General features: G+C 39.9%; 1 protein-coding gene across 2 annotated transcripts in view; it reads left to right on the top strand.

Moving 5' to 3' along the window:
- LOC121894839 (chemokine-like protein TAFA-1) overlaps positions 1-21,094 on the top strand; it is a 106,142-nt gene that overhangs the window by 61,134 nt on the left and 23,914 nt on the right. The window contains exon 3 of one of the 2 annotated variants that reach the window (XM_042407714.1): positions 6,064-6,387. The exons of the other annotated variant lie outside the window; for it this stretch is intronic. Within the exon in view, the coding sequence (XP_042263648.1) occupies positions 6,064-6,308 (245 nt within the window). The 3' untranslated portion in view covers positions 6,309-6,387. Of the gene's footprint in view, positions 1-6,063; positions 6,388-21,094 lie in introns of those variants that run through there. 2 annotated transcript variants of the gene reach the window in all.

Raw genomic sequence — 21,094 nt, 5'->3', positions numbered from 1 at the left:
CCCATCCCCAGCTGAGTGACAATGAGGCTGGGCAGCAGAGGAGGCTCAGGGAGGCGAATATGACAGGAAGCAGGCGGCTGTGAATATGGATGGAGGTGTTGCTGGGGAGGCGTAGGTGGTGTTTGGTAGGAGAGGGGGAGAGGAGGAGCCACAGAAGCCTGGATCCAGGGACCATTGCTCGCCTGTCAGCGAGGTGGCAGAGCGGACAGACTGCCTCTGTGCTGAGCTCTCCCCGCTCAAGAGCCCAGTAACGCTTAAACACCATGGAACATCCAAAAACGTTACTGCTCAGTGACTGCTCAGCACAGGACTACACATCTGAAACACTTCTTGGCCCAGAGGTTCAGCAGAGTGAAGTGTAACTAATACAGGAGATAATAAATAAAGGTAGCCACCACCTATTTCAGAATTCAAGAACCTATTAAATGCCTGCCTTTGTCCAGATTTTGTGATAAAAACTGCTGTTCAATTCTCAAAATTCTCACCTTCACATTGAATGAAATGTTTTGCTCATAAAAATCACTGACCTCTGGATTCCAGTTACTGTAGTAAGATATCAGAAAGGCACATCAATTTAATGATACATATCCCTTTTCAAAACTGATAACACACTGCCTTGGATGCAGTCATATTCATGTCAAGGTTCATGGTCGATGACATAATTTTAAGAATGACAGCAAAATTACAGCTCATGTCGTGCCATCCTGGCTTTAGATACAGTTTCTGTGGATGCGACAGAAAACTCCTTGTGGCGGTTACTAGAGCTTTATTCTGCATAGAACAATATGATGATATACCCAGGATCTACAGTCAGCCTGGGCTCCCAACAATCCAACTGCAAACCTAGCAATTATTGCCACAAGTGATGTACAGCCTATGGGACTCAGAAAGGAGTGCTTTCTCAGAGGGAAACACAGTGACTGGGCTCAATTCACAGGGAGCTAATACTGTGTGTGTGCGTGCATCCATGGGTTCACTGAGGAGTTTCTTTATTCCCTCTTTTTCTGTATGACGTTTTTCTTCTCAAAGGTTAATTGAATCTGTTGACCCCAGAAATACTTCTTTTTTCCATTCAGGAAAAAACATATTAGTCTCACTTCCAGCAAAGAGCAAAAATACACAAACTCCAAGCGATATACCAACATTTTCTAGCCATGGAGTGGCATTTAACATTGCATTAGTCTTCAAAAGTCAGTAAAACTAAGATGTTCTTTTTTTATAGTGTTTTTAAATTTATCATACATTGATGTATGTTTGTGTATAGGTGGGGGGGGGACACTATTTATACAGCTTGCATGTAATTGCATGTTTGCATGCAACCACACCCATAACTGTGTGTGCACAGCAGCTAGAAGCATTTGTATGGCAACATTGGGTTTCCCTGAATTATGCTCCACTCATCCCTACCATCGATCAGCACCTCTGTGTGACGGCAGGAAATCACATCATATTACTAGCCCTTCACTAATGTCGTTAGCGGATATTGTTCTGAGGCGAAGTGTGGACTTGCCCAATGTGATTAGGCCCTATGATGAATTTGCCCTGTTGTTTGGAGACTGCTAACTGACTAGAATGATTGACCTGACCCAACATCCTTCTGGGCATTTATTGATGTTCCCCGAGTGTTATTCCTTTAATGACTGCACTCTGATCATTTCCAGCTTCATGGCTTGAGGGAAACTAAGTTGAGTTAGCAAAGTTAGACTAAATGGAGTTTTAGAGGTTTATGGTCACAAAGCAGGGTTACCATGTACACATGGTAGTGTTTATTGCAACAGTAGTGTTTGCTGTATCCTCTGAATTACTGTTTTTAGTGAATGTTTGTGATGACTGTAAAAGCTTTCAGATAGGTAAAAGAGAGCCAAATGCCTGGAGGGCTCAGTTTTGTACATCTGAGGATGTTAGGTCTCTCCAAGGGTGAGGCCTGGCAGTTTTAGCAAAGACAGAGTGGCCAGGGTACACCATGAGTCAGTTTATTTTCAGCAGCCTCAAGAGGTACACGAAAGGGGCGAGGTCAGAGGGTTGAGAACTACCCAGAGTTTCAGCAGTTCTTCTATAGTATATCTTCCGGTATATGAATTTGTGTTTATGTGTGTGTGTATGTACACATTCTTAGCCTATGGCCTGTGTAGGTAGAAGAATAGTCTGTCAATCAGTGGGTTATCTGTGCACTCAAGCATTCCCAAGAGTCAGACCCTTACCTGTTAAATTGACTCCCCCAGGCCATTTTGGCAGGGAGCTGTTGAATGTGAAGAAACACACAACAGAAACAAAACAATGCTTCCAAGCAGAAGAGCGGTAGCAACCGTATCACCCACCCACCTGTACCTGACTACAGGCTGCCCTGCCAATGATATTTCAACAACAGCTGGGTGCATGGCAAAATCAACACAGGTTTTAGTTGCAAAAAATGGGATAGCCTCTTTCATTCTTCCAGGTTTCTCAACAAATGAACTATGTGTTCAGATTGCTTGCAGTTTGCGTTAGTCAGGCCAGGGGCCTTTGTTGTAAGTCGTTCCCTGTCTTGTCTCACTGTCATCTACCTAATAAAGGCATAAAATGCCCCCAGAATATTTAAAAAACACTGAAATGCTTTGTTCTCTTCTTATTTAAAGTAATACCGGTCAGTTCCTGGCACCAGTGTTGTCAGCCTTTGTAGGTGAACACAGAGAGTTTGATTAATTAAGAATTCTCTAAATATACCAGTCCAAGTTACACAAATTGAAGTGGAATATCGGTTTGTATAACTCTGTTAAAAGCAAATCTGTTTTTGTAAAAAAAAAAATCTTGGTTGACTCATCACTTCCATTGTCTATCATAATATTGTATTATATTCTGATTAGTTGTGAATTAGTTTTTAACTGATTTATCTCATCTTGGCATTTTCAACCATTCAGTTTGACACACCAATCAAGAACTAAGAACAGAATCACAGTTACACAAAAAACTTTGCATACAGTGATAACTGACTGCTTGAGTCATTCACACCTATACATTACTGTGTGATTTCACCCCTTTAATACAATAGATATGGTTCCTTTGCAGTATACACGTGTGACAGCCGGTTTCTGACATTTATAGCACATCATACGTGTTTCCCATTTTCCCTTTCTTTCAATGCTAAAAACCTTGCTTGTTAGCAGGAGACATGACATGACGGGGAAAAGGGAAATGTGAGAAAAAAGGGGGAAATTGACTTGTTGTCGGCTGAAATTTCAGGTCTATTCGTTCACAAAGAGACACTACAGTATGCTATTTTGGCAGTTATCTCTTGTGTTGCAAGTAGCCTTATAAAAGCAGCAAATTCGGTGTCCTCATCCTACAGTGTCAGAAAAGAAGCCATCCTCTTCTGAGACATGGCACAGTGCAACAGAAAAGCAGGTCACGCTTTTGTTCCTTCAATATTGGGCCATATCCTTTTGAAAGCATCTTTTCTATTTTCTGTAATCTGCAGCCCTGTAACAAAGACCCATATGACCACTTCAATGTAGTCAACATAGTTTATGATTAATGATGCCCATGGCAATAATAATAGCAAGTATTTTTCAGTGTTTAGTATATTCCAGTATTAATAAAAGGCTTTTTACATGTATGGAAAATAAGACAGAAGGTGTTTAAATTAGATTATACATTTTTTGAACCTACATTATAGTAATATATATTGTGCAGTGATATAGGCAATATACTCTAGCTTATATACACCTACAACTGTGATGTTAAGTATTCTATTCTTTACAATATAAAAAATATCCTGTCCTATGTGTTTTAGGTTACACAAATTCCATAAACTGTTTTATGTGGTGGATAACAGCCCTTGTATCAAGCAATTGTATTCCATATGCTTGTAAATTTGACTCTGATATGGTCAACTCCTTTGTGTGCGAACACTGCCCACATGCCTATCAGAGTGTGTCTGGGCCAATTAATTGCATGTAAGCCTGCCTATCATGCCCATGCGGTTGTGGTGACCTCTGATCCCCCCTCCATCCCTCCATCCCTCTCACCACAGACACAACACAGACTGTGTCCAAGACCACTATGCAAGATCCCAGATGTGTAGTTGCCCACCAGCAGAGGAGAGAAGGCTGAGCGTACTGCATGTTGATTTGAAAACAGCCACTCACAATGCACCAGCTGCCCACACAGAACAATAAGCTCCAGGTATAAACACATCTAAGAAGACACATTGTTACTATGCAGAGGGTAAAAGCACACCGTACACAAATGCTTCCTTCTTGTTATACTATTATAATAATATGATATATATTACAGGCATCATGCAATATCGTGTACAAAAAAATACTATGTGAGACCACTGAATACGGATTCTTAAACATCAGCTACATGATGAACTATGGTGTCAGCCAGGAGCCTGTACAATAAGACTTACACTCAACAAGAGGACAAAGAGAGAATTGAATACAAGCCGTCAAACTGCAGGAGCAAATTATTATTCATCACTTATACTTTTAACATGCATTAGTAAACAATGTCCAACTCAATACACAGACCATTGTTGCTAAAATCATTGAATATGACATTTGTTATATATTCATGAATACATTACACAAATGATGAATGCATGTATGCCTAATGATGTTATTCAATTTCAGTGTATCATAGATGCTGTCGTTTTGCTTATATCCCATGTTCCATAAAATATAAATGTTAAGTTACACGCAGTGTGTTTTTGCATTTTGCTCTGTCGCCTTCAATTGTTGCACACACAGCAGGAAGATGGCTACTTTAACAATGTAGGGATTTGAGAATCTATGAATACTTAATAAGTGTCTGGTGAAAATGATGTAATGGTGATGTAAGCCACTGAAAGCTATTAGCCAGAACAGTTAAACCTGAAGCATTCTTTCTGTTCCGATTCACCTTTTTGGTAGTGTCCTCATGAGTTACTTTAGTATTTTAATGGTGTGTGTACATACAGTGTAGGGAGTGTGTGGTTTAATGCACACTTGTGTGTTTGTTTGTGTCAGGAATACTTAAGTGCAGTTGTGTGAAAATGAATGCGGACTGTAGAAGTGTGCTCATTCTAAATGACGGACCAGGACAAGGGACTTTGGTATTCACTTTGAATGTCTGTTCAACACTGATGTCAGCCTTTCAACTTTCAACTTGGAATAAAATATTGTGCTGTAGATCCCTTGCACAGTAGCCCTGAGCTCTGCCATACGTTTGCATACAAGGATCTGAGCCTGAGTGGAGCTGACAATATCACTTCATGACTCACTGTATGCACAGTGGCAATCCTTTGATCCCCATCACTTTGAGCGTTGGATGTGAGACACACACACGCACACACATACAATGGGAGGCATTTGGCCCCCACCACAGGGGACGTTGATGCACTCAATAGAGCCAATTAGAGCAGGAAGCATTTAGTGATTCATGCAACATTTGACACATCCCAGTGGATCTCCCCGTCCCGTTCTTTCTCTCTTTCCTTCCCTCTCCCTCTCTCTCTGTTTCCTTTCTTTCAATCAGTCTCTCCGTGTATGCGTATGTCTCTTACTGGCAGATGAGAATGAGACTCCTCCATCCTGTTCAACTCCATTAAGCAGCTAGTGTGCCTCAGTTCACCACAAATCATAATCTGCTCATGGTAAGAGGAACTATTCAGCATGAATGGGACTTGACGCCAGAGAGTCACATTGAGTTTAAGAGAGGGTGTGTGTCTGTGTGTGTGTGTGTGTGTGTGAGAGAGAGAGAGAGAGAGAGAGAGAGACAGTCAAACTTAATTATTTGAATGTCGCACCTCACATACCTCACAGCTACTGTTCGAACATTACAGGGCAACCAATTGAAACTACACTCATGTCACCTTCTGTACCAAACATTACTGTATCACTATCACTACATCGCTGCAAATGTGACATTTCTTGGCACATGGATGACTGCTTTTTCAATCTTTTCCACTCCTAACTCCTAACATGGAGTATGTCGGGGCTTCCTCCTCACCTCAGCAGGGGACGGGAGTGTCAGATCAAGAGTGCAGAACAAGGTGGACTGGTGTGACTTACTGACTCTGTGGTTTTATTCTACCCCATGCAGGCACCCCCACCTCCCCACCTCCCCCTGTGCAGACCTTACAGTGGGACACAGCAGGACTTGTCAGCCACCACTGCGGCACATGTTATATTGATAAATCTCGCCTGAATTCAGATACGACAGGCCAGCATGTCACTGCAGCAAAAGCTATTCCCCACGTCTCCCAAGTCAACAAGATGGATCTATTGCTGTGCTGCTTTAGTCAAAACTGTTCATGTGATTTCTCTGTTTTTGGAAGCTTGGCGTAGAGTTTTTGCTGCTGGTAACAAGAATTGAAAGTGATTGACAGAGAGGGTAGAAATGTACTGTAGAAAGACAGTAAAGCAAATACTGAAGCCAATAAATTGATGATATTATTGCTGCCACTATTGTATCATTACCAGCTTTCTCTTTCTTGCTATTACCCTTTTTCTCTCTTCCACCCTCTCTAAGGCCATTATTAGCATGCATGAGCCTCGCGTTCCTCAGTGCTCTCAGGGAGGCTCTCATCCAGCTAGTTCATATTTAGTCTCCTGAATGAAACATTCATAACTCAGGTATGTGGTCTTAAAAACAATGAGTGCTGCTGCCTCTGAAAGGCCTGCATCAATCACAGGCCTGAAGAAGTTAGGCATGAGATAAAAACAAGCGCCCTTGTCAAAGCAATTTCGGCTCACCTCGAGGACAGCGTTGGGGGTCATAGGAACATAGTTCCACATAAGGATCCACAGGAACTAACAACTTCATTTGCATTTTCAGGGACCACCCATGTCTCAGTGGGATTATTATTTTTGCCCTTTCAGCTGGTTTATCTCTTAAATACACAGAGCCACACAGTAGCACAACCTCATGTTAGCACTGCTTGGTTTATTTTCAGACTTCAGCCTCCCTCGGTTGTGTAACTCTCAGCCCCCGCTATTTTTCTAAACACATTAGTGCTGAATTATGGGTATGCATCATGTAATTACTGAGGAAATGCCCACAGAAAAGGAACCCCCAAGAGAATCAACTGTTGTTATTGTTGTTATTATTATCATCGTTAGTGCTATCAGCTTGTCTGCAGAATAAATATTCTGGCTCTCAATTGTAGGACAATTGCTGATTAATCCAGTACAAACAAGGCTTTGCAATTTGTGCCTCAAGAACAAGCACAAAGAGTTCCTCTGCTCAGTAACCGCCAGATCTCATATCATGTCGGCCCTTCACCCACCCTCCCTCATCCTCTCCAGTGCTGTTGAATCTCTAATTACACCACTAACAGGAGAAAAAGGGAGCACCCTGGGATGCTCCGGCCACCCAGTGATAAACCTCTGTGGGAAACTAACAAGAACCCCCTCTCTTCTCCATCATCTTCCCTGCTTCTCTCGCTTGCAGTCAGACTCAAACTATTTGATTCAAATTACTTTGATTATATTAAATAGTGCATTTCAATTTGTGGTTCTGTAAAGACCCTTTCAGGCACCCTACCTCTTTAGATTTCACACCTCTGCGGGTTTCCTCGCATGAGTAGGAAGAAGCTACACTCAGGAAAAACACAATTTTGATATTCAGTGGACATAGAAACCACAGTAGATACATAGCGGATACTGATGCTCTCAATAAATGATGAACAGCAGCCACAACTTACTGCATGTCTTTCCTTTCTTCCTTGTTCCCAATATTTCAGTTTTGAAATATCAGAGACAGCTGCCACATATTTTAGCATGCAGTCCAGGTGTTGCTTGGTCGTTTAAGGACTCCCTAGTGCTGAAGAGAAGGCAGAGCCTCAAAGTCTCCACTGCCAATAACGAAAGGAACAGGTGAAAACAGAAAAAGGAAATTAGTAACAGTCTGCTCAGTCACACACACACACATACACACACACACTTGCAATTGCCATGTCCCAGAGGAATTCACACAATCTCCAAATTGTTTGGCGTAAAAAAAAAACAATTTCAAACAAAGTGAAGCAAAACAGGGGTTATATTGTACATACTTTAAACTGCTTGGTAAAATGCCAGCTGGTGTATGCAGCCGAGCTCATCATCCAATAAAAATATGTTCCAAATGAGTGCTGGTGCATAGCTTCAATCAGAACTGAGGGTAAGGACAATGTAAAAGTAGTATTTGCTGTGATCATTCCTCCTCTCCATACTGGCCGTGCAGTGATCCCCTCTTAGTGTGACTAGTGGGAGACACATGTAGGTTTCTTGCCAAGATGCAGCACTCACAGAAATAAACTCACACTGGACTACCATAGACAGCCTTATAGCTTCAGCTGAACTTTACAACATATTTTTAAGCAGAATGGGAACTTTGTATTTTTTGTATCTCTTACAGTCAGAGCTGTAACTATGTTTAAGATCACTGATGTTGTGTCCTCTGTATTCACTCTTCTTCTGGAATTTTTGGGGGTTAAACCCTCAAATCCCCAGGAGACAAGTAAACATAATGCTGAGCTAATATTACATTTTAAGTTGATATGGCTAACTGGTTAACAACCAGCCACCTATTTACACATCTAACAGATAAGGAGCACCATTAGCATTTATGGAGTTGTGTTTCTGGCCACCTGGTCAATATAAGTCCAATATTCACTCTCCTTTTATATTTGTTTTTATAGTTCACCAACTCCTAATGGAAATATCTGGCTGTTTAGCTGCTAAATGCTCCAGTATGTTCACTAGCTGGCCACTAACTTTGTTAGTCTACTATTGAATGTGTTGTTCGATGGTGTCGGTTTTTGGAGCTTTTTCACTGCACCAGCTGGCTGCGAAATTATATTCCTTGAAGTGTTGAGTTCTTTAAAACAGCATTTAGACCATCCTGTAACTGAACAGTGAAATGAATAAATATCTATAATATAAAGAGGAATGATTACAACAACCAGTAATTCTTTCAATGTAGACAATTGGAGAAAATCTTTTTAGAAAAAAATAAAGGACTTGCCATAACAAAATCATTGATATGCATGTTTTCTAGATATTTATTCCATAATCAAATACACCCACCCAGTGTCGGTTATTTTCAGATCCTGAGTATACAAAATCTTAGTCAGCATCACTGACCGTTGCTATTTTTCTGTTTCCGTGCAGGTTGCATTTATGATATAAATGGATGTCACCTTAGAATGAGTGTAGGTGTGCAAGGGTAGGTGTGTTTGAAAAATGAGAGAGAGAGAGAGATAGATAGAGAGAGAGAGTGGGTCCAGTTGTGACAAAAGTGAGTCAGCCAATGGAAATGGGGCCGGTTGCTTCCTTCCTTTCTCCTCCTCCTCGTCCTCCTCCTCTCTTTGTAACTCTGTGGGGATTTAGTTATTGTGTATTTTCTCTCCTTTTTGGCAGGTAGTTTTTCCTGATAAATGAGCAGCATTTGACTCGAACAAACAGAGCTGAGGAAATTGCATTCAACAGTAAAAAAAAAAAAAAAAAAAAAAAAAGTTTCCTTGTCCTTCCCTTCTTTTTTTGCTCCTATGTTTTTTTTTTAGGATAGATGACAGTGTGGGAAAAGAGTGGGGCGGGGAGCATCTTTATGTCTGGCAAAATGAAAATGCTGAGAACTGGCACTCACATACTGTACCTGCTCTCAACAGAAGAAAGCTGTAAAAGCCGTATCCCTTCCGATGCCAGAAACAGGCTCATTTTCTCACAGAGATGAAGAAAAAAAATGTCTTTCAACCTGCATCTGCTCTTCAATGCTGAATCTTTCAGCTGAAGTGGAGTATTCAAGAGTAAGAGAGAGTGAGAAACAAAACAGACAGGGAGGAAGAGAGAAAGTGTGAGAGGCAGCGAGCTTGGTTCGGGAGTCATTTCATCACTCACTGTGTTGTGAGACTGTCCCACTGCTTGGGTTCAGCGATGCCAACTGCTTGGAGGAAAGTGTCCTGCTGAGTGCTGTCTATTGGCTGCCACTCTGAGAAGATTTGAGGCAACATGAAATAGGCAATTTTACACAATTCTAACCTAATTTCTGCCGGAGAAATTTTCTAAACTTTTCGTCTTAATATTCAAGTCAGATCCTCAGGAAAATCTGCCACTTTTAGCCTCTTGGCCATTAATGTTGCTGCTAATGTGGTTCAGCGCCTCTGGTCTGAGCTGAAGTTAAAAGTACATTGTCAAACCCTCCACTTGATAGTGTTGTAATTCGAGTTGCTTTCTTTGATTTCAATTCAAACATGGGGCATTATAATAATATAGAAGTTTCACCACTGCAGGTGACCTCCCATGGTGAGAAATGTTTTGAATAATGACACAAAATAGTTACCCAACTGTGTTGTGACCCTGTTTCTTTTATACTGTGTGTCAGCATTTCTTGCTCCACATTCATTTTTCTTTTGTTCACCACTCAGGGTGGATACTACTCAGGATACTGCAGGAAGGAGTCACATGTGACTTACTCTTACCTAAAAACAGGCATAAATGTTTCTCTAAGAAGAGTGTTTGTGTGCAAGCAAACATTTATGTGTGACCGAGTGTGTGTGTGTGCTAATTGCCTCAGTGAAAGACAGATTCCTTTGCAGCCTGAACTTATCCCTGCAACATGACCCCTAAGTCAGTACTAAAAAGGGTCACTAACACAAGACCTTCATTATAATACAGCCCCATGCAAATCAACCACACTGACAAACTCCAGTGTTTAAAAAAAATAAAAAACATTTCTGAAAAGGTTAGAAGGGGCTCTGTCTGCCTGTCTCTGAGTCGTCCTTTTTCAAGGTGAGCTCCCCAGCGCCATCATAATTGAAAATTAAGTATTTGCTGCGGTATAATTAAATAGTGACCTATGAACTCAAATGAGACCTCAGACGCATATTAAGAGATTAAGGGCCTCGGATCTCTTCACACACACATGTTCACATGCACACTCACTCACGGAGACACATACAATGACAAGGTAACAAATGGTGACAGCTTCTTAATTATCACCCTGCCTTAGTCGTTAAAGCGCAGCCTCCAACATCACCTTTCGATTTCTACAGCCCATAAGTTCAGGGAATATCTCATTTATTTTTAATTAATTATCAGATAGCACCATAAAGGTGGTGGTAATGATAAAGGAGTGGGATAGACAGCTCTTCAGAGGCTAATTCAAGGGGCTTAATTTGTGAACTGGGGAGTTTTGGCTGAAGAGGAATCAAGAAAGTTGTTACTCTGTAGCTCATGAAAAAGAGATCAATTTAAAAGGCTTTGTTTTGGCAACATGGGGACAAACTACACCATGAATAGTAGACACGCATACAAAGCGTCCCTGCATAGTATCTTAATTGAAACAGATTAGTCAAGGTAAGGCTTCTGGACCATCTTTTGAAAGTGCTCACCAGGTCATATTATTTTCAGTCACTGACCACTTGCTACCTAATGTCTTGGCTCCAATTATCTCACTCTGCTGAAAACGATGAAATTCTATTGTTACTTTCACTATTCTAGATTCCTAATGAGTTATAAATTAAAGTGTATATTTTGATACAGAGAAAAAAGAGAAAAATGTCATGAGCCTTTTCCCATTTCAACAAATGGAATCATCAATGGACTTTGGTTAGTATAAATCTTTTAGTAATCTTAATATAAATATGATTAGTGATTATGGATGTAGGCATTTTTTATTCATACGGAATTATCCATTACTTTGGTAGAGCTCACTTAAATTCACTTTAATTTCATTTCCCTTCTATTAGATTCTGTTTTATTCTGTTCTTTTTCAAAGCCCCTGTCGAGTTTTGCAAAGATCACTTCAGTGTTTAAAAAATAAATACTGTAGTTGACAGGGCAAGAATATCAAACCATATATAAAGTGAAAATAATACTCACTGACATGTGCTGTTTGCTCTACTATAGTATTTTAGGTTTTGTGGGTCAAATGGTAGATAGACTTCTGTCAAGTAATAGCATCACTTAACTGGGATCAGCACAAAACACTCACTTCAATCCTTTTGCACAACTAGGAGGGGATTGTTATGCTTGATGCTTTGAGCTCAGCAGTGGTTTAAATTGATTAGCACGCAGTGTCTCCTACTTAGCCAGAGAGGAGGTCTGCATTTTAAAAAAAATCACAACAGCTCTTAATCTTGGCCCTTAAAGAGGGAAGAGCAAAGGAAATCAATAGTATTAGAATGTGGTTCGTACTCCCACTTATCTTTGTCTCATTCTATAATATAAGGAGTAGAGAGAACAGGAGCCTTGAAAGGCTCAGTGCATAATTCAAGCAAAATGTCAGCTATATGGTGATGTCAGGAAATATACAGCCCCCAGCGGCTCAGGGAACCCCTAGTGCAGCACAAGAGCAGCCATTCAACTGAATATCCCAACTGGCTTCTTCAACCAGAGATTGAGTGAAATCTTTTGATATCAACTGGATTTTGGACTTAAGTGTTTTTTCCTGCAGCTCAACCATATTCACTGTCTGCATGGAAAATATTTCAATGACTTATTACACTTCATTTTGTATCTCTCGCCTCTGTCCACTGCTGTATATAGCCTCATGCGCACCAGGGATAAATCACTTCCCAGCCAGCTTATTACATGAAATGAAGGAATTCATCATGGTGACAGTCGACCGTTGCAAGGCGTTCACTGTGATTTATCTGGGAGAAATTGATTGATTAATTAACACTGAATGAACAGTGCTTCACTGAAGGGGCAGCATGGCGTACTTTGCCGCATGCTACTGTACATTTTGAAAGAACAGATCTCCAGTAAGGAGGCCGTAGCTGGATGTCCCCTGTAGCAGCATACAGGGGCTCCGATGTCGCCAACTCAGCTCATTACCTGGCCGTTGTAGTCAGTGGCCCACAGCTCAAAGCTGGCACTTTGGTGTAAAGAACAGAGCATTCCTAATGAGTTCATTCATATGCCTTCCAACATAACGGAGAATGTCTTATAATATGACACTAACAGAGCTTTCACTCAGAGACGCTGCAAAGTAAAGTTCACAAGGCCAAATTACTTATGGTAGTATGGCTGATGTTCCACCTACTGTGAGTCATACCTGACAGTTATGAATGCCTTGTACGGTTCAGTACAGTGAAGTACAGTGATCAATAATGTGAAGCTCAGTTTGATTGAGTGAAGAAGTTCCTATGTGTGCAACTGTCTATGTGTCCTTCAAGGGACTTTCATGAGAAAACTGTGTGTAATTTCCAAGACTGCACTAATCAATACATGACTGGAATTATGCGTTTTTGCAGTGTTTCAGGAGAAGTCTGACAGGTGACTTAATGATAGCTAATGTTAAAGGTTTCTCTTGCCTCCCTGTTGGTGCTCCGTCTTCTGGATTTTCTGTTATGTCAGTGAAACTTAAGAAGAAAAAAGAAAAGCAGCCCCATCTCATTCCTTCTGTTTAATTGCATTAGTGAGAATAATCTAATGGTTTTTTTTTCAGGTTTTCTGGAGTAGTGATTTTGATTATAGTGTTTTCTTAAAGAGGGGCTTTCTTTGTAACCAGGTTGTGAATCAATAGTTTTGCAAATACAAGTCTACAGGTATTCCAGTAAGGCTGTCCCATATTCATGGTCTTGTTTATCTCTTAAAAGAGAAGCAAATGAATACAGTAGAAAAGTTTTGTTAAAGTCTGTCCTCTAAGAAAAGTTTTAGTAAAAGTTGTGACAAGGTCAGTGAGAGACCTAGTCTTGATGAAGAAAGGAGAAAAAAGGGATGTGCCTTGTGATGAGTTATATGAGGAGACACAACAGTATGGCGAACTTGCTGGCTGGCAACCTGTTCCATCTGTCTTTTTATCCAACTGCCTGTTCCTCTGTCCCTTTTCATCCTTTTCATCTGCCGCTTTCATAGGGCTCCAACTGAGGATTCTTTATTGATTAATCTAGTGATTATTTTTATGATTGATCATAAAATAATTAATTGTTTAGTGTACAAAATATAAAAATGATGAATTCATCCATCACAAGATACTAGATCACAAAATAATTCCTTAAACTCCCCAAGGATGCCTGTCTCCTCAGCTGACATTACAATCTTTCAGAGGCTGCAGCATTTTAAAGCTATAGTGAAGATAGTGGTATCATATGAAACTAGAAGACCAAAGCTAGCTTGTCAGGAAGGGGGCTAAATAGCACTCCAAATTTAGGCTAAATTTTGGCAAAGTAAACACTGGCATGGCCATTTTCAGAAGGGTCCCTTGACCTCTCACTTCAAGATATCTGAATGAAAATGGGATCTATGGGTACCCGCGAGTCTCCCCTTCACAGACATGCCCACTTTATGCTAATCCCATGCAGTTTTGGAGCATGCAGTATAAATGTGTTATTTTTGCTTTTTCTAAAAATGGTGTATTTGAATATTTCTACATACTCGGGTCCCTAAACCATTGAAATTGCATAAATTTGGTATGACTGGAAAGCTGAGACTCTTGTGGATTCAATGTGCCCAATTGTATTCATGTGTGATGATGTTAGTCCCCATAGTAGCCATTTTGTCGTAGTGAGACCATTTTTTGAAACTTGAATATGAAACTTGGGAATATGAAAAAGAGAAAACCAGGATCTTCACAGTTAAATTGCACCAAACAGTAAATGTTTGCTGTTTTTGGTCATGCTAGCAGTATGGGTCTAGGGATGGCAGTGTCATTCAGTTGGTCAGTCTGTCTACCACTGTGGTCCAGACTGAAATATCTCAAAAACTATTGGATGGATTACTGTGAAATTTTCTAAAACATGTTCTCACCGGGCAGAATTGTAATAACTTTGGTGAACCCTTAACTTTTCATGCAGCTTAGCTTGTCCAATATTTTGGTAAACCTTAACGTTCATTAACAAATGTTACCATGCTACCAGTCTAAACTAAGATGGTGAACATGGTAAACATGTTGTTCACCTGCTAAACAGCATGTTAGCATTGTCATTGTGAGCATGTTAGCATTAGTCAGCATTTAGCTCCGCTGTACCAAGGACAGCCTTACAGAGCTGCTAGGATAGCTCTAGACTTCTTGTCTTGGTACATTATGAATATATTTATGGAAAACTCAGATTTATTATAACTTGAGTCGTATTTTCAAAGCTTTGACCAACATTGCTATTGGTCATGACAACATTGTATTCACCAAAGTAATTGCCACTATCTGGGCACACAGTGTCTTTGAGTGAGTACAACACAGTTAGACAAGGACAAAAACAAATTTATTGCAAATAGAAATGATGGCCAAAACCATGACAAATAACACCAAAGCTGTATGAAGCAAATTTTGTCAACTCATTTCCTCCCGTAGGTTCTGTAATAGTTACTGCTGTGCTGCTATGCTTTCAGAGTATAAAGTACAGTCAGAGTGAAAGTCTGAGGACCCAAAAATGCACCACAATCTAGTATGTCTCACTCTGTTCCTCCATTTTATCGGAGCCCTCCAGCTGATGCCAACAGAGGTGGGTAGGCCAGATGGGGCGTGCCAAGCTCCACTTGTGACGTCAACAAAAAGGTGCAGTATTCTCAGAAGGCCACATGCCAAATTTGAAGTGATTAATTAAATTCCAAAGAGAGCGGGCGGGTCTGAAGACATTTCTAATTTGAAAAGAGTTGGCATCTGCCTCAGGAACAACAACTCTGACAAAGACAGATAGGAGACCTTTTAAGCACATTCAAAATAGCTGCCACTGTATTCAGCTGAATGAGTCTGCCTGGTTTAAAACATACAGCAGTTTACCCTCATGAAATGCCATCAGTTGTGAAAATGGGCAAATAATGGAGCCCTTCCAGAAGAGTCCATGGAGACAAACATAGGAGTGTCATCCTACAGTAACTACTGGGGATTTGCTCTCGGTGTGATCAACCATCTGTTGCTGAGCCTTGAGAGCTCCACTCTAATTTGATTTGTGCGTGAGAAACAGCTGGCAAATATCGTTATTGCATTTTCTTTTGTTTAGAGTGCATAGGTGTTGACAGATCAGGGCAATAATGTGAAAATTAATGTACAAATTACCCCATGATGAAATTAATCAAAAACACACTTCTTAGCAACAGTGTCAAGCAAAAGACAACCAGTACAATTCTATTAGTTTCCATTTAGGAACATTAATATGTGCAGCACTGAATGTCTCCTTGGTATGACAGACTTAATTGCAATAATTACCACAACACATGAGAGTCATTTTGAAAGTGTAATTTTTATGTGTGCATGTGTGTGTGTGTGTGTGTGTGTGTACACCAATAACACACACATATTTTTTCTCTGTTGCCCATCTGCATGTTTTCCATCGTAATTCAAATGCATGTTTTTTGGGAAAAGTTGCCTTTTTTAAAAATATTTCTTGGGTGTTTTTGACTTTTGATAGTGATAGTAAATCAAGCAGTAAAGGGAGAGAGAGTAGGATATGACACGCAACAAAGGCTCTCTGCCATTATTGATCCAGGGATGTTGTGGTTTTATGGTGTACGTCTTAACCACGAGGGCACCTTAACATCCCTGGCAAAGTTGCCTTTTTATGGCATAAGCTGCCTGCCAGTGGGGCCGCTGAGCCTGGATGAACTCTTGTCAGTGACCTGGAGCACTAACACCCCATCCATGGTGCCATGGTGCGATCTGCTCCCCTTAAGTTCATCCAGGTCAGATGTTATACCTCTCTCTTACACACCACTGTTGGAGATGTCTTTAATGAGAGACACCTGAGACATGAGAAGAGAAGGCAGTCAGTGAGAAAAGTGAAATGGAGAGTATTAGAGTGAAAGATCACGTTGCAGTTTGAGTGTGTGTGTGTGTGTGTGTGTGTGTGTGTGAGAAAGACAGAGAGAGAGAGCGACAGAGAGGAGTTGATGAGTCTCTAACAAGCGGCTTCATCAGAGTGAGGAATGAGCTGCCAAGCAGGATCTTTCTTTTGACCTACCTTGGAGAGCGATGGATGGATGGATGGATGGACGGATGGATGGATGGATGGGCAGATGGGTGGGATGGATGGAAAGAGACAGAACAGAGAGAAATGGGGAGAGCATCTACTGAAGTGCTGTGCAGAGGCTCCTTTCTTCATTGCCTGTCAAGGCAGCTCGTCTGTCTGCCAGGAGACAATCACTTATCTCCTAGCTCTGATCTCACAGTCACGACTTGGAGCACCACCAGTACACAGCCAATGACCAGGGAAATGATGCAGCAGATATGATGGATAAAGAGGATACACACGATGACTGCTGCTTTTGGCACTGTAACAGCCATATCTCTTTCCAAGCTGATGTGTTGTAGAGAGGGAGGTATTTTTGCAAGTACAATCAATGGATGAAAGGTAGATACCACCATTGAAACGTAGTTAAGGCAGACCTTTATGTACATGAAAATTGTGTTTAACCTTATTTTTCTCCTGGATAACACAATTCAGTTTTTTTTCCAATATATTTATTTTTCTTTGAAGAGAGATTTTCTTTGGTTGCTTTCTTGCTCTCTCCCTCCTCTTCTCTCTCTCTCTCCATCACAGAGCTCAGTGCATGCATTGCTATGGCATTAGTATGCACACTGAGTTCAGTCACACTTTGATGTGCAGCCACATGATTTCACAGTCCACCCTGGTGGCACAGATCAAATTTACAGGTATGTAGAGGCAAGACTGATGAGGAGATTCAGGTTTTCATTTCATTTCTACTTAAGGTTTTCACAGTTACAATACAATATAATGCCCAAGTTACATGCATTGTGTGAATATATGGTATTGATGTTGATACAGAACTCAGTCATTTGGTCATTTTGTCACATAACTTTTGGTAAGCAGGTTATGAAATAACTGCATAGAAAACTATAAACATTTAATTCATTGTCACTATGTTTCTTTGCATTTAAGTCATCTTGTAAGAGAGAATGACCTTGAGAATCAGCATGGACATGAGTTGAAAACGAAGTCGTGATTCTAATCTTTATAATTAATGAGTACAAGAGCCTGTGTCATTCATTATAGCTGATATTTAATCTCATAGATGGGGGATAGTTTCTGTGACTGAATCATGGCATATTTCAAATTCATGATTGATTCCTCTGTGCAGAAGATTGCTATGGAAGATGAAGTAATCACTCTTCTTTTGCTATTTGAAACTGAGAGCCTTTCTGAAAAAAAGTTTGGGTGAGCAGCTGATACTACCTGAACTGACAAGGGTGGAGGAGGTGCTTCACAGTTACAAAAGCTCAAGGCAATTTATTAGCAGGGTATATTCAACAATGATGGATCAATGTCCAAAACAAAACATACATCGGTCAAGAGAGAGGGGGGAATCTGACTTGGGCATTACTATAGATGACCTAAGGTCTGATCTATGTCAGAACAGCATGTTTGTCACTGTAAATACCAGATTTAAGCTGATCAACTACAGTTTCACCTCACCTCTCAGAAATTATACTGGTACAAACCTGCAAACTTGAATATGTGTTTCAGGTGCAGTATTACTGAGAGCACAAAGTTACACTGCACATGGCAATGTGCCAAAGTCACAACATTTTGGTGTGACATATGTGTGACAGTGACTAAAATTATGGAGACACCAGTCCCTTTATACCCCGAACTCCGTCTCCTAGGAAACGTAACTGGCTTGAAACTAAGTCAGAGTTCCAGAAAATTCATTGATATAGCTCTTGCTGTTTCCAGAAAATGTATTGCATTAACTTGGAAGTCGGATTCCTCCCTCTCAAAATGGATATCAAAATGGATATCAGAAATGACTAACTGTATGCTCTCAGAGAAAATCATGTCTGTCCTGAAAAACAGATATATGATATATTTTTAAAGATCTGGAAGCCTTTTATTGAATACATGGAAACATTGCCTCTTTCAACTGACTTGATGTTTTCTTCAAACTGGCTCCAACATAGGCCAGTACTAAGGTATCTAAAAGACAAGTATGTCATGACATAGGAATTGTGTTTTGTTGTGTTTTTTTTTCACTTCTTTGTTTGTTGTTACCTGTGTACTGTATTATTAAGTTAAGTGGGAATAAGTTGTACTGTTTTTTTTTTTTGTATATTTGAATATTCTAAAGAGAAAATATTTAAAAAGAAAAAGGAGAAGAGTGAAAGTTAGAGCTTTTTCTTTCAGCATTCAGCAAGATATCTTTCCAATTTTAAGACGTTCGATAAGAAGCCACAGGAAGCTTAAAAAAGGTTTGATTGCAATATTATCTCCACACACAGAAAGAAGAAAGAAAACATGTGAACCATACAAAAACACTCTTAATAAACACTTGCAGAATACAAAAGTCTTGATTCAAAGAGATGTTAATAGTGGCAAAAGTTTGTTGTTGTCCTCATCTCTATGGGGATGTGAGATGGGGGCTTGTTAATGATAAAGTCATCAATCATTTTTGTAATGAATCATCTCACTCATTGCTCTGGTGCGTTTAAAAGACCAGGCTCATTTTTCTCTGTTATGGCTTCAACAATGGAAACAGATGAGACTGAGACTCTTCTCCCACTTGTGTTACCACATCAAGATGTTATCTCCAGCTTAAAAGCTTATCAAGCTGACAGTAATGATATTGGGTGACTGAATTGTGTGTTTTGATGGATATCACTGTGAGTAATCTGATGCCAAATTGTGTTCCAGTATTTGTATTGTTCCGATTTCAGAGTCTGCAAATAACTATGCTCCCCTTCTCCTTTGCTATTACCCCCACCAAGTCACCCCCCACCCATCTCTCATCTCGATTACAGTCATTTGTCATAGCTATGATTCTTTCCCACAGGTAGAGAAATAGGTTTAAAACCCATTTTAGTGCACTGTGACACAAAAATAGATTATTATTGTCCGATGTCTATTGGCCCATAGTCAATCTGTTGTACATTGTGCACTATGCTGTATTTTCAATAGTCTCCATTCTGGTCCCTGATAGGACTGAGAACCTGTCTTTAAAGGTATGTGCAATGCCTTATGAGGAGGATAATTAGCTTCTACAGTCAAGAAGCACCACTGAGGACGATGACAATTAACAGTGAATACTCCTTGTGTCAAATAATTTTTCACACAATTTGTGGCTACAATTACAATTAATCACCAATGTGGGGAATGTTTTAAAAAAGACCTTTTCCTTTTCATGCCTTTGCTAGACAATTAAGGCTGGCGTGTGCTCAAAAATAGTTTGTACTTTGTACCACTGGTTGTCCAATCACGTTGGAAGGTAAAAGTGTTAAAAGCTGGTCTGAATGGTGGTCCACATCAGAAGGTGGGTTGAGTGCTGGCCATCATAAAGAGGTGCGACACATGATAATTTGGGGATAATGGCACATAGTTTTTCACAGTTTTTCAGAAAGCATTCATAGTGTTTCATTTATTTGTACCAAGGATGTTGTGTTGTGTAAAGAATGAAAAGAGAGCTTGGAATAGAGGTTCAAACCTCATATATAGTATACTGGCGCCATTAATGAAAATATATACTGGATGAGGACCATCATTTCAATATGTGCAGAGTAGAGGTGGACAATACAGAGAAAATCCTCTGTCACTGTAATTTTATATCATGATATAGTCATTTTAACAGAAAATCAATTGAGAAAATGCATGAATAACATAAACTGACAGGGATATCTGTTTTTTATTAAGCCAGCAAATTAAAAACCAATAATAAATCAAGATTTACATGAATGCTACAATCATAGAATATATAATGTAACTATAACATATCAAAGGGATGGTTACCTTGGTATTAACATTATGCCAGAATATCTGATGGTTGACAAATTTAGATAATCTCACAGTATTAATTGTCATGTTGCCAACTTTGTTCAAAATATTTGTGAAATAGCGAAAGTAACAGACACAAATTTTATAATCTAAAAACCAGAGATGAAATTAGGGGGATAACAATGGCAAATGATGGTTATTTTGGTGAAATAACCCTTGTGCCCTAATCCATGGATTAAGATAATCGTGAAACAATATGATTCAAGTTCACAAAAGGGATTTTTGAGTCTGACAAATATCTAGAAAGCAGGTATGAGAAAGAAATTAATAGAAAGGGCTATTGCCTGATCAGTTTAAATGAATATTCTTCAACCATGATAGATTATAGCTCTTTATGACAGCTTCATGTTAATGTCTTTCTCGTAGTTCACAACACGCTCCTGCCCTTGCTGCCACCGAGAGCAAGGTCAACCACTAAATGCCACATCTGAC

This window comes from Thunnus maccoyii, chromosome 3 (assembly GCF_910596095.1).
Source record: "Thunnus maccoyii chromosome 3, fThuMac1.1, whole genome shotgun sequence".
In the NCBI taxonomy this organism is placed as follows: domain Eukaryota; kingdom Metazoa; phylum Chordata; class Actinopteri; order Scombriformes; family Scombridae; genus Thunnus; species Thunnus maccoyii.
Note: the sequence above shows the minus strand (reverse complement) of the source record. Positions and strands in the feature narration are given on the sequence as shown.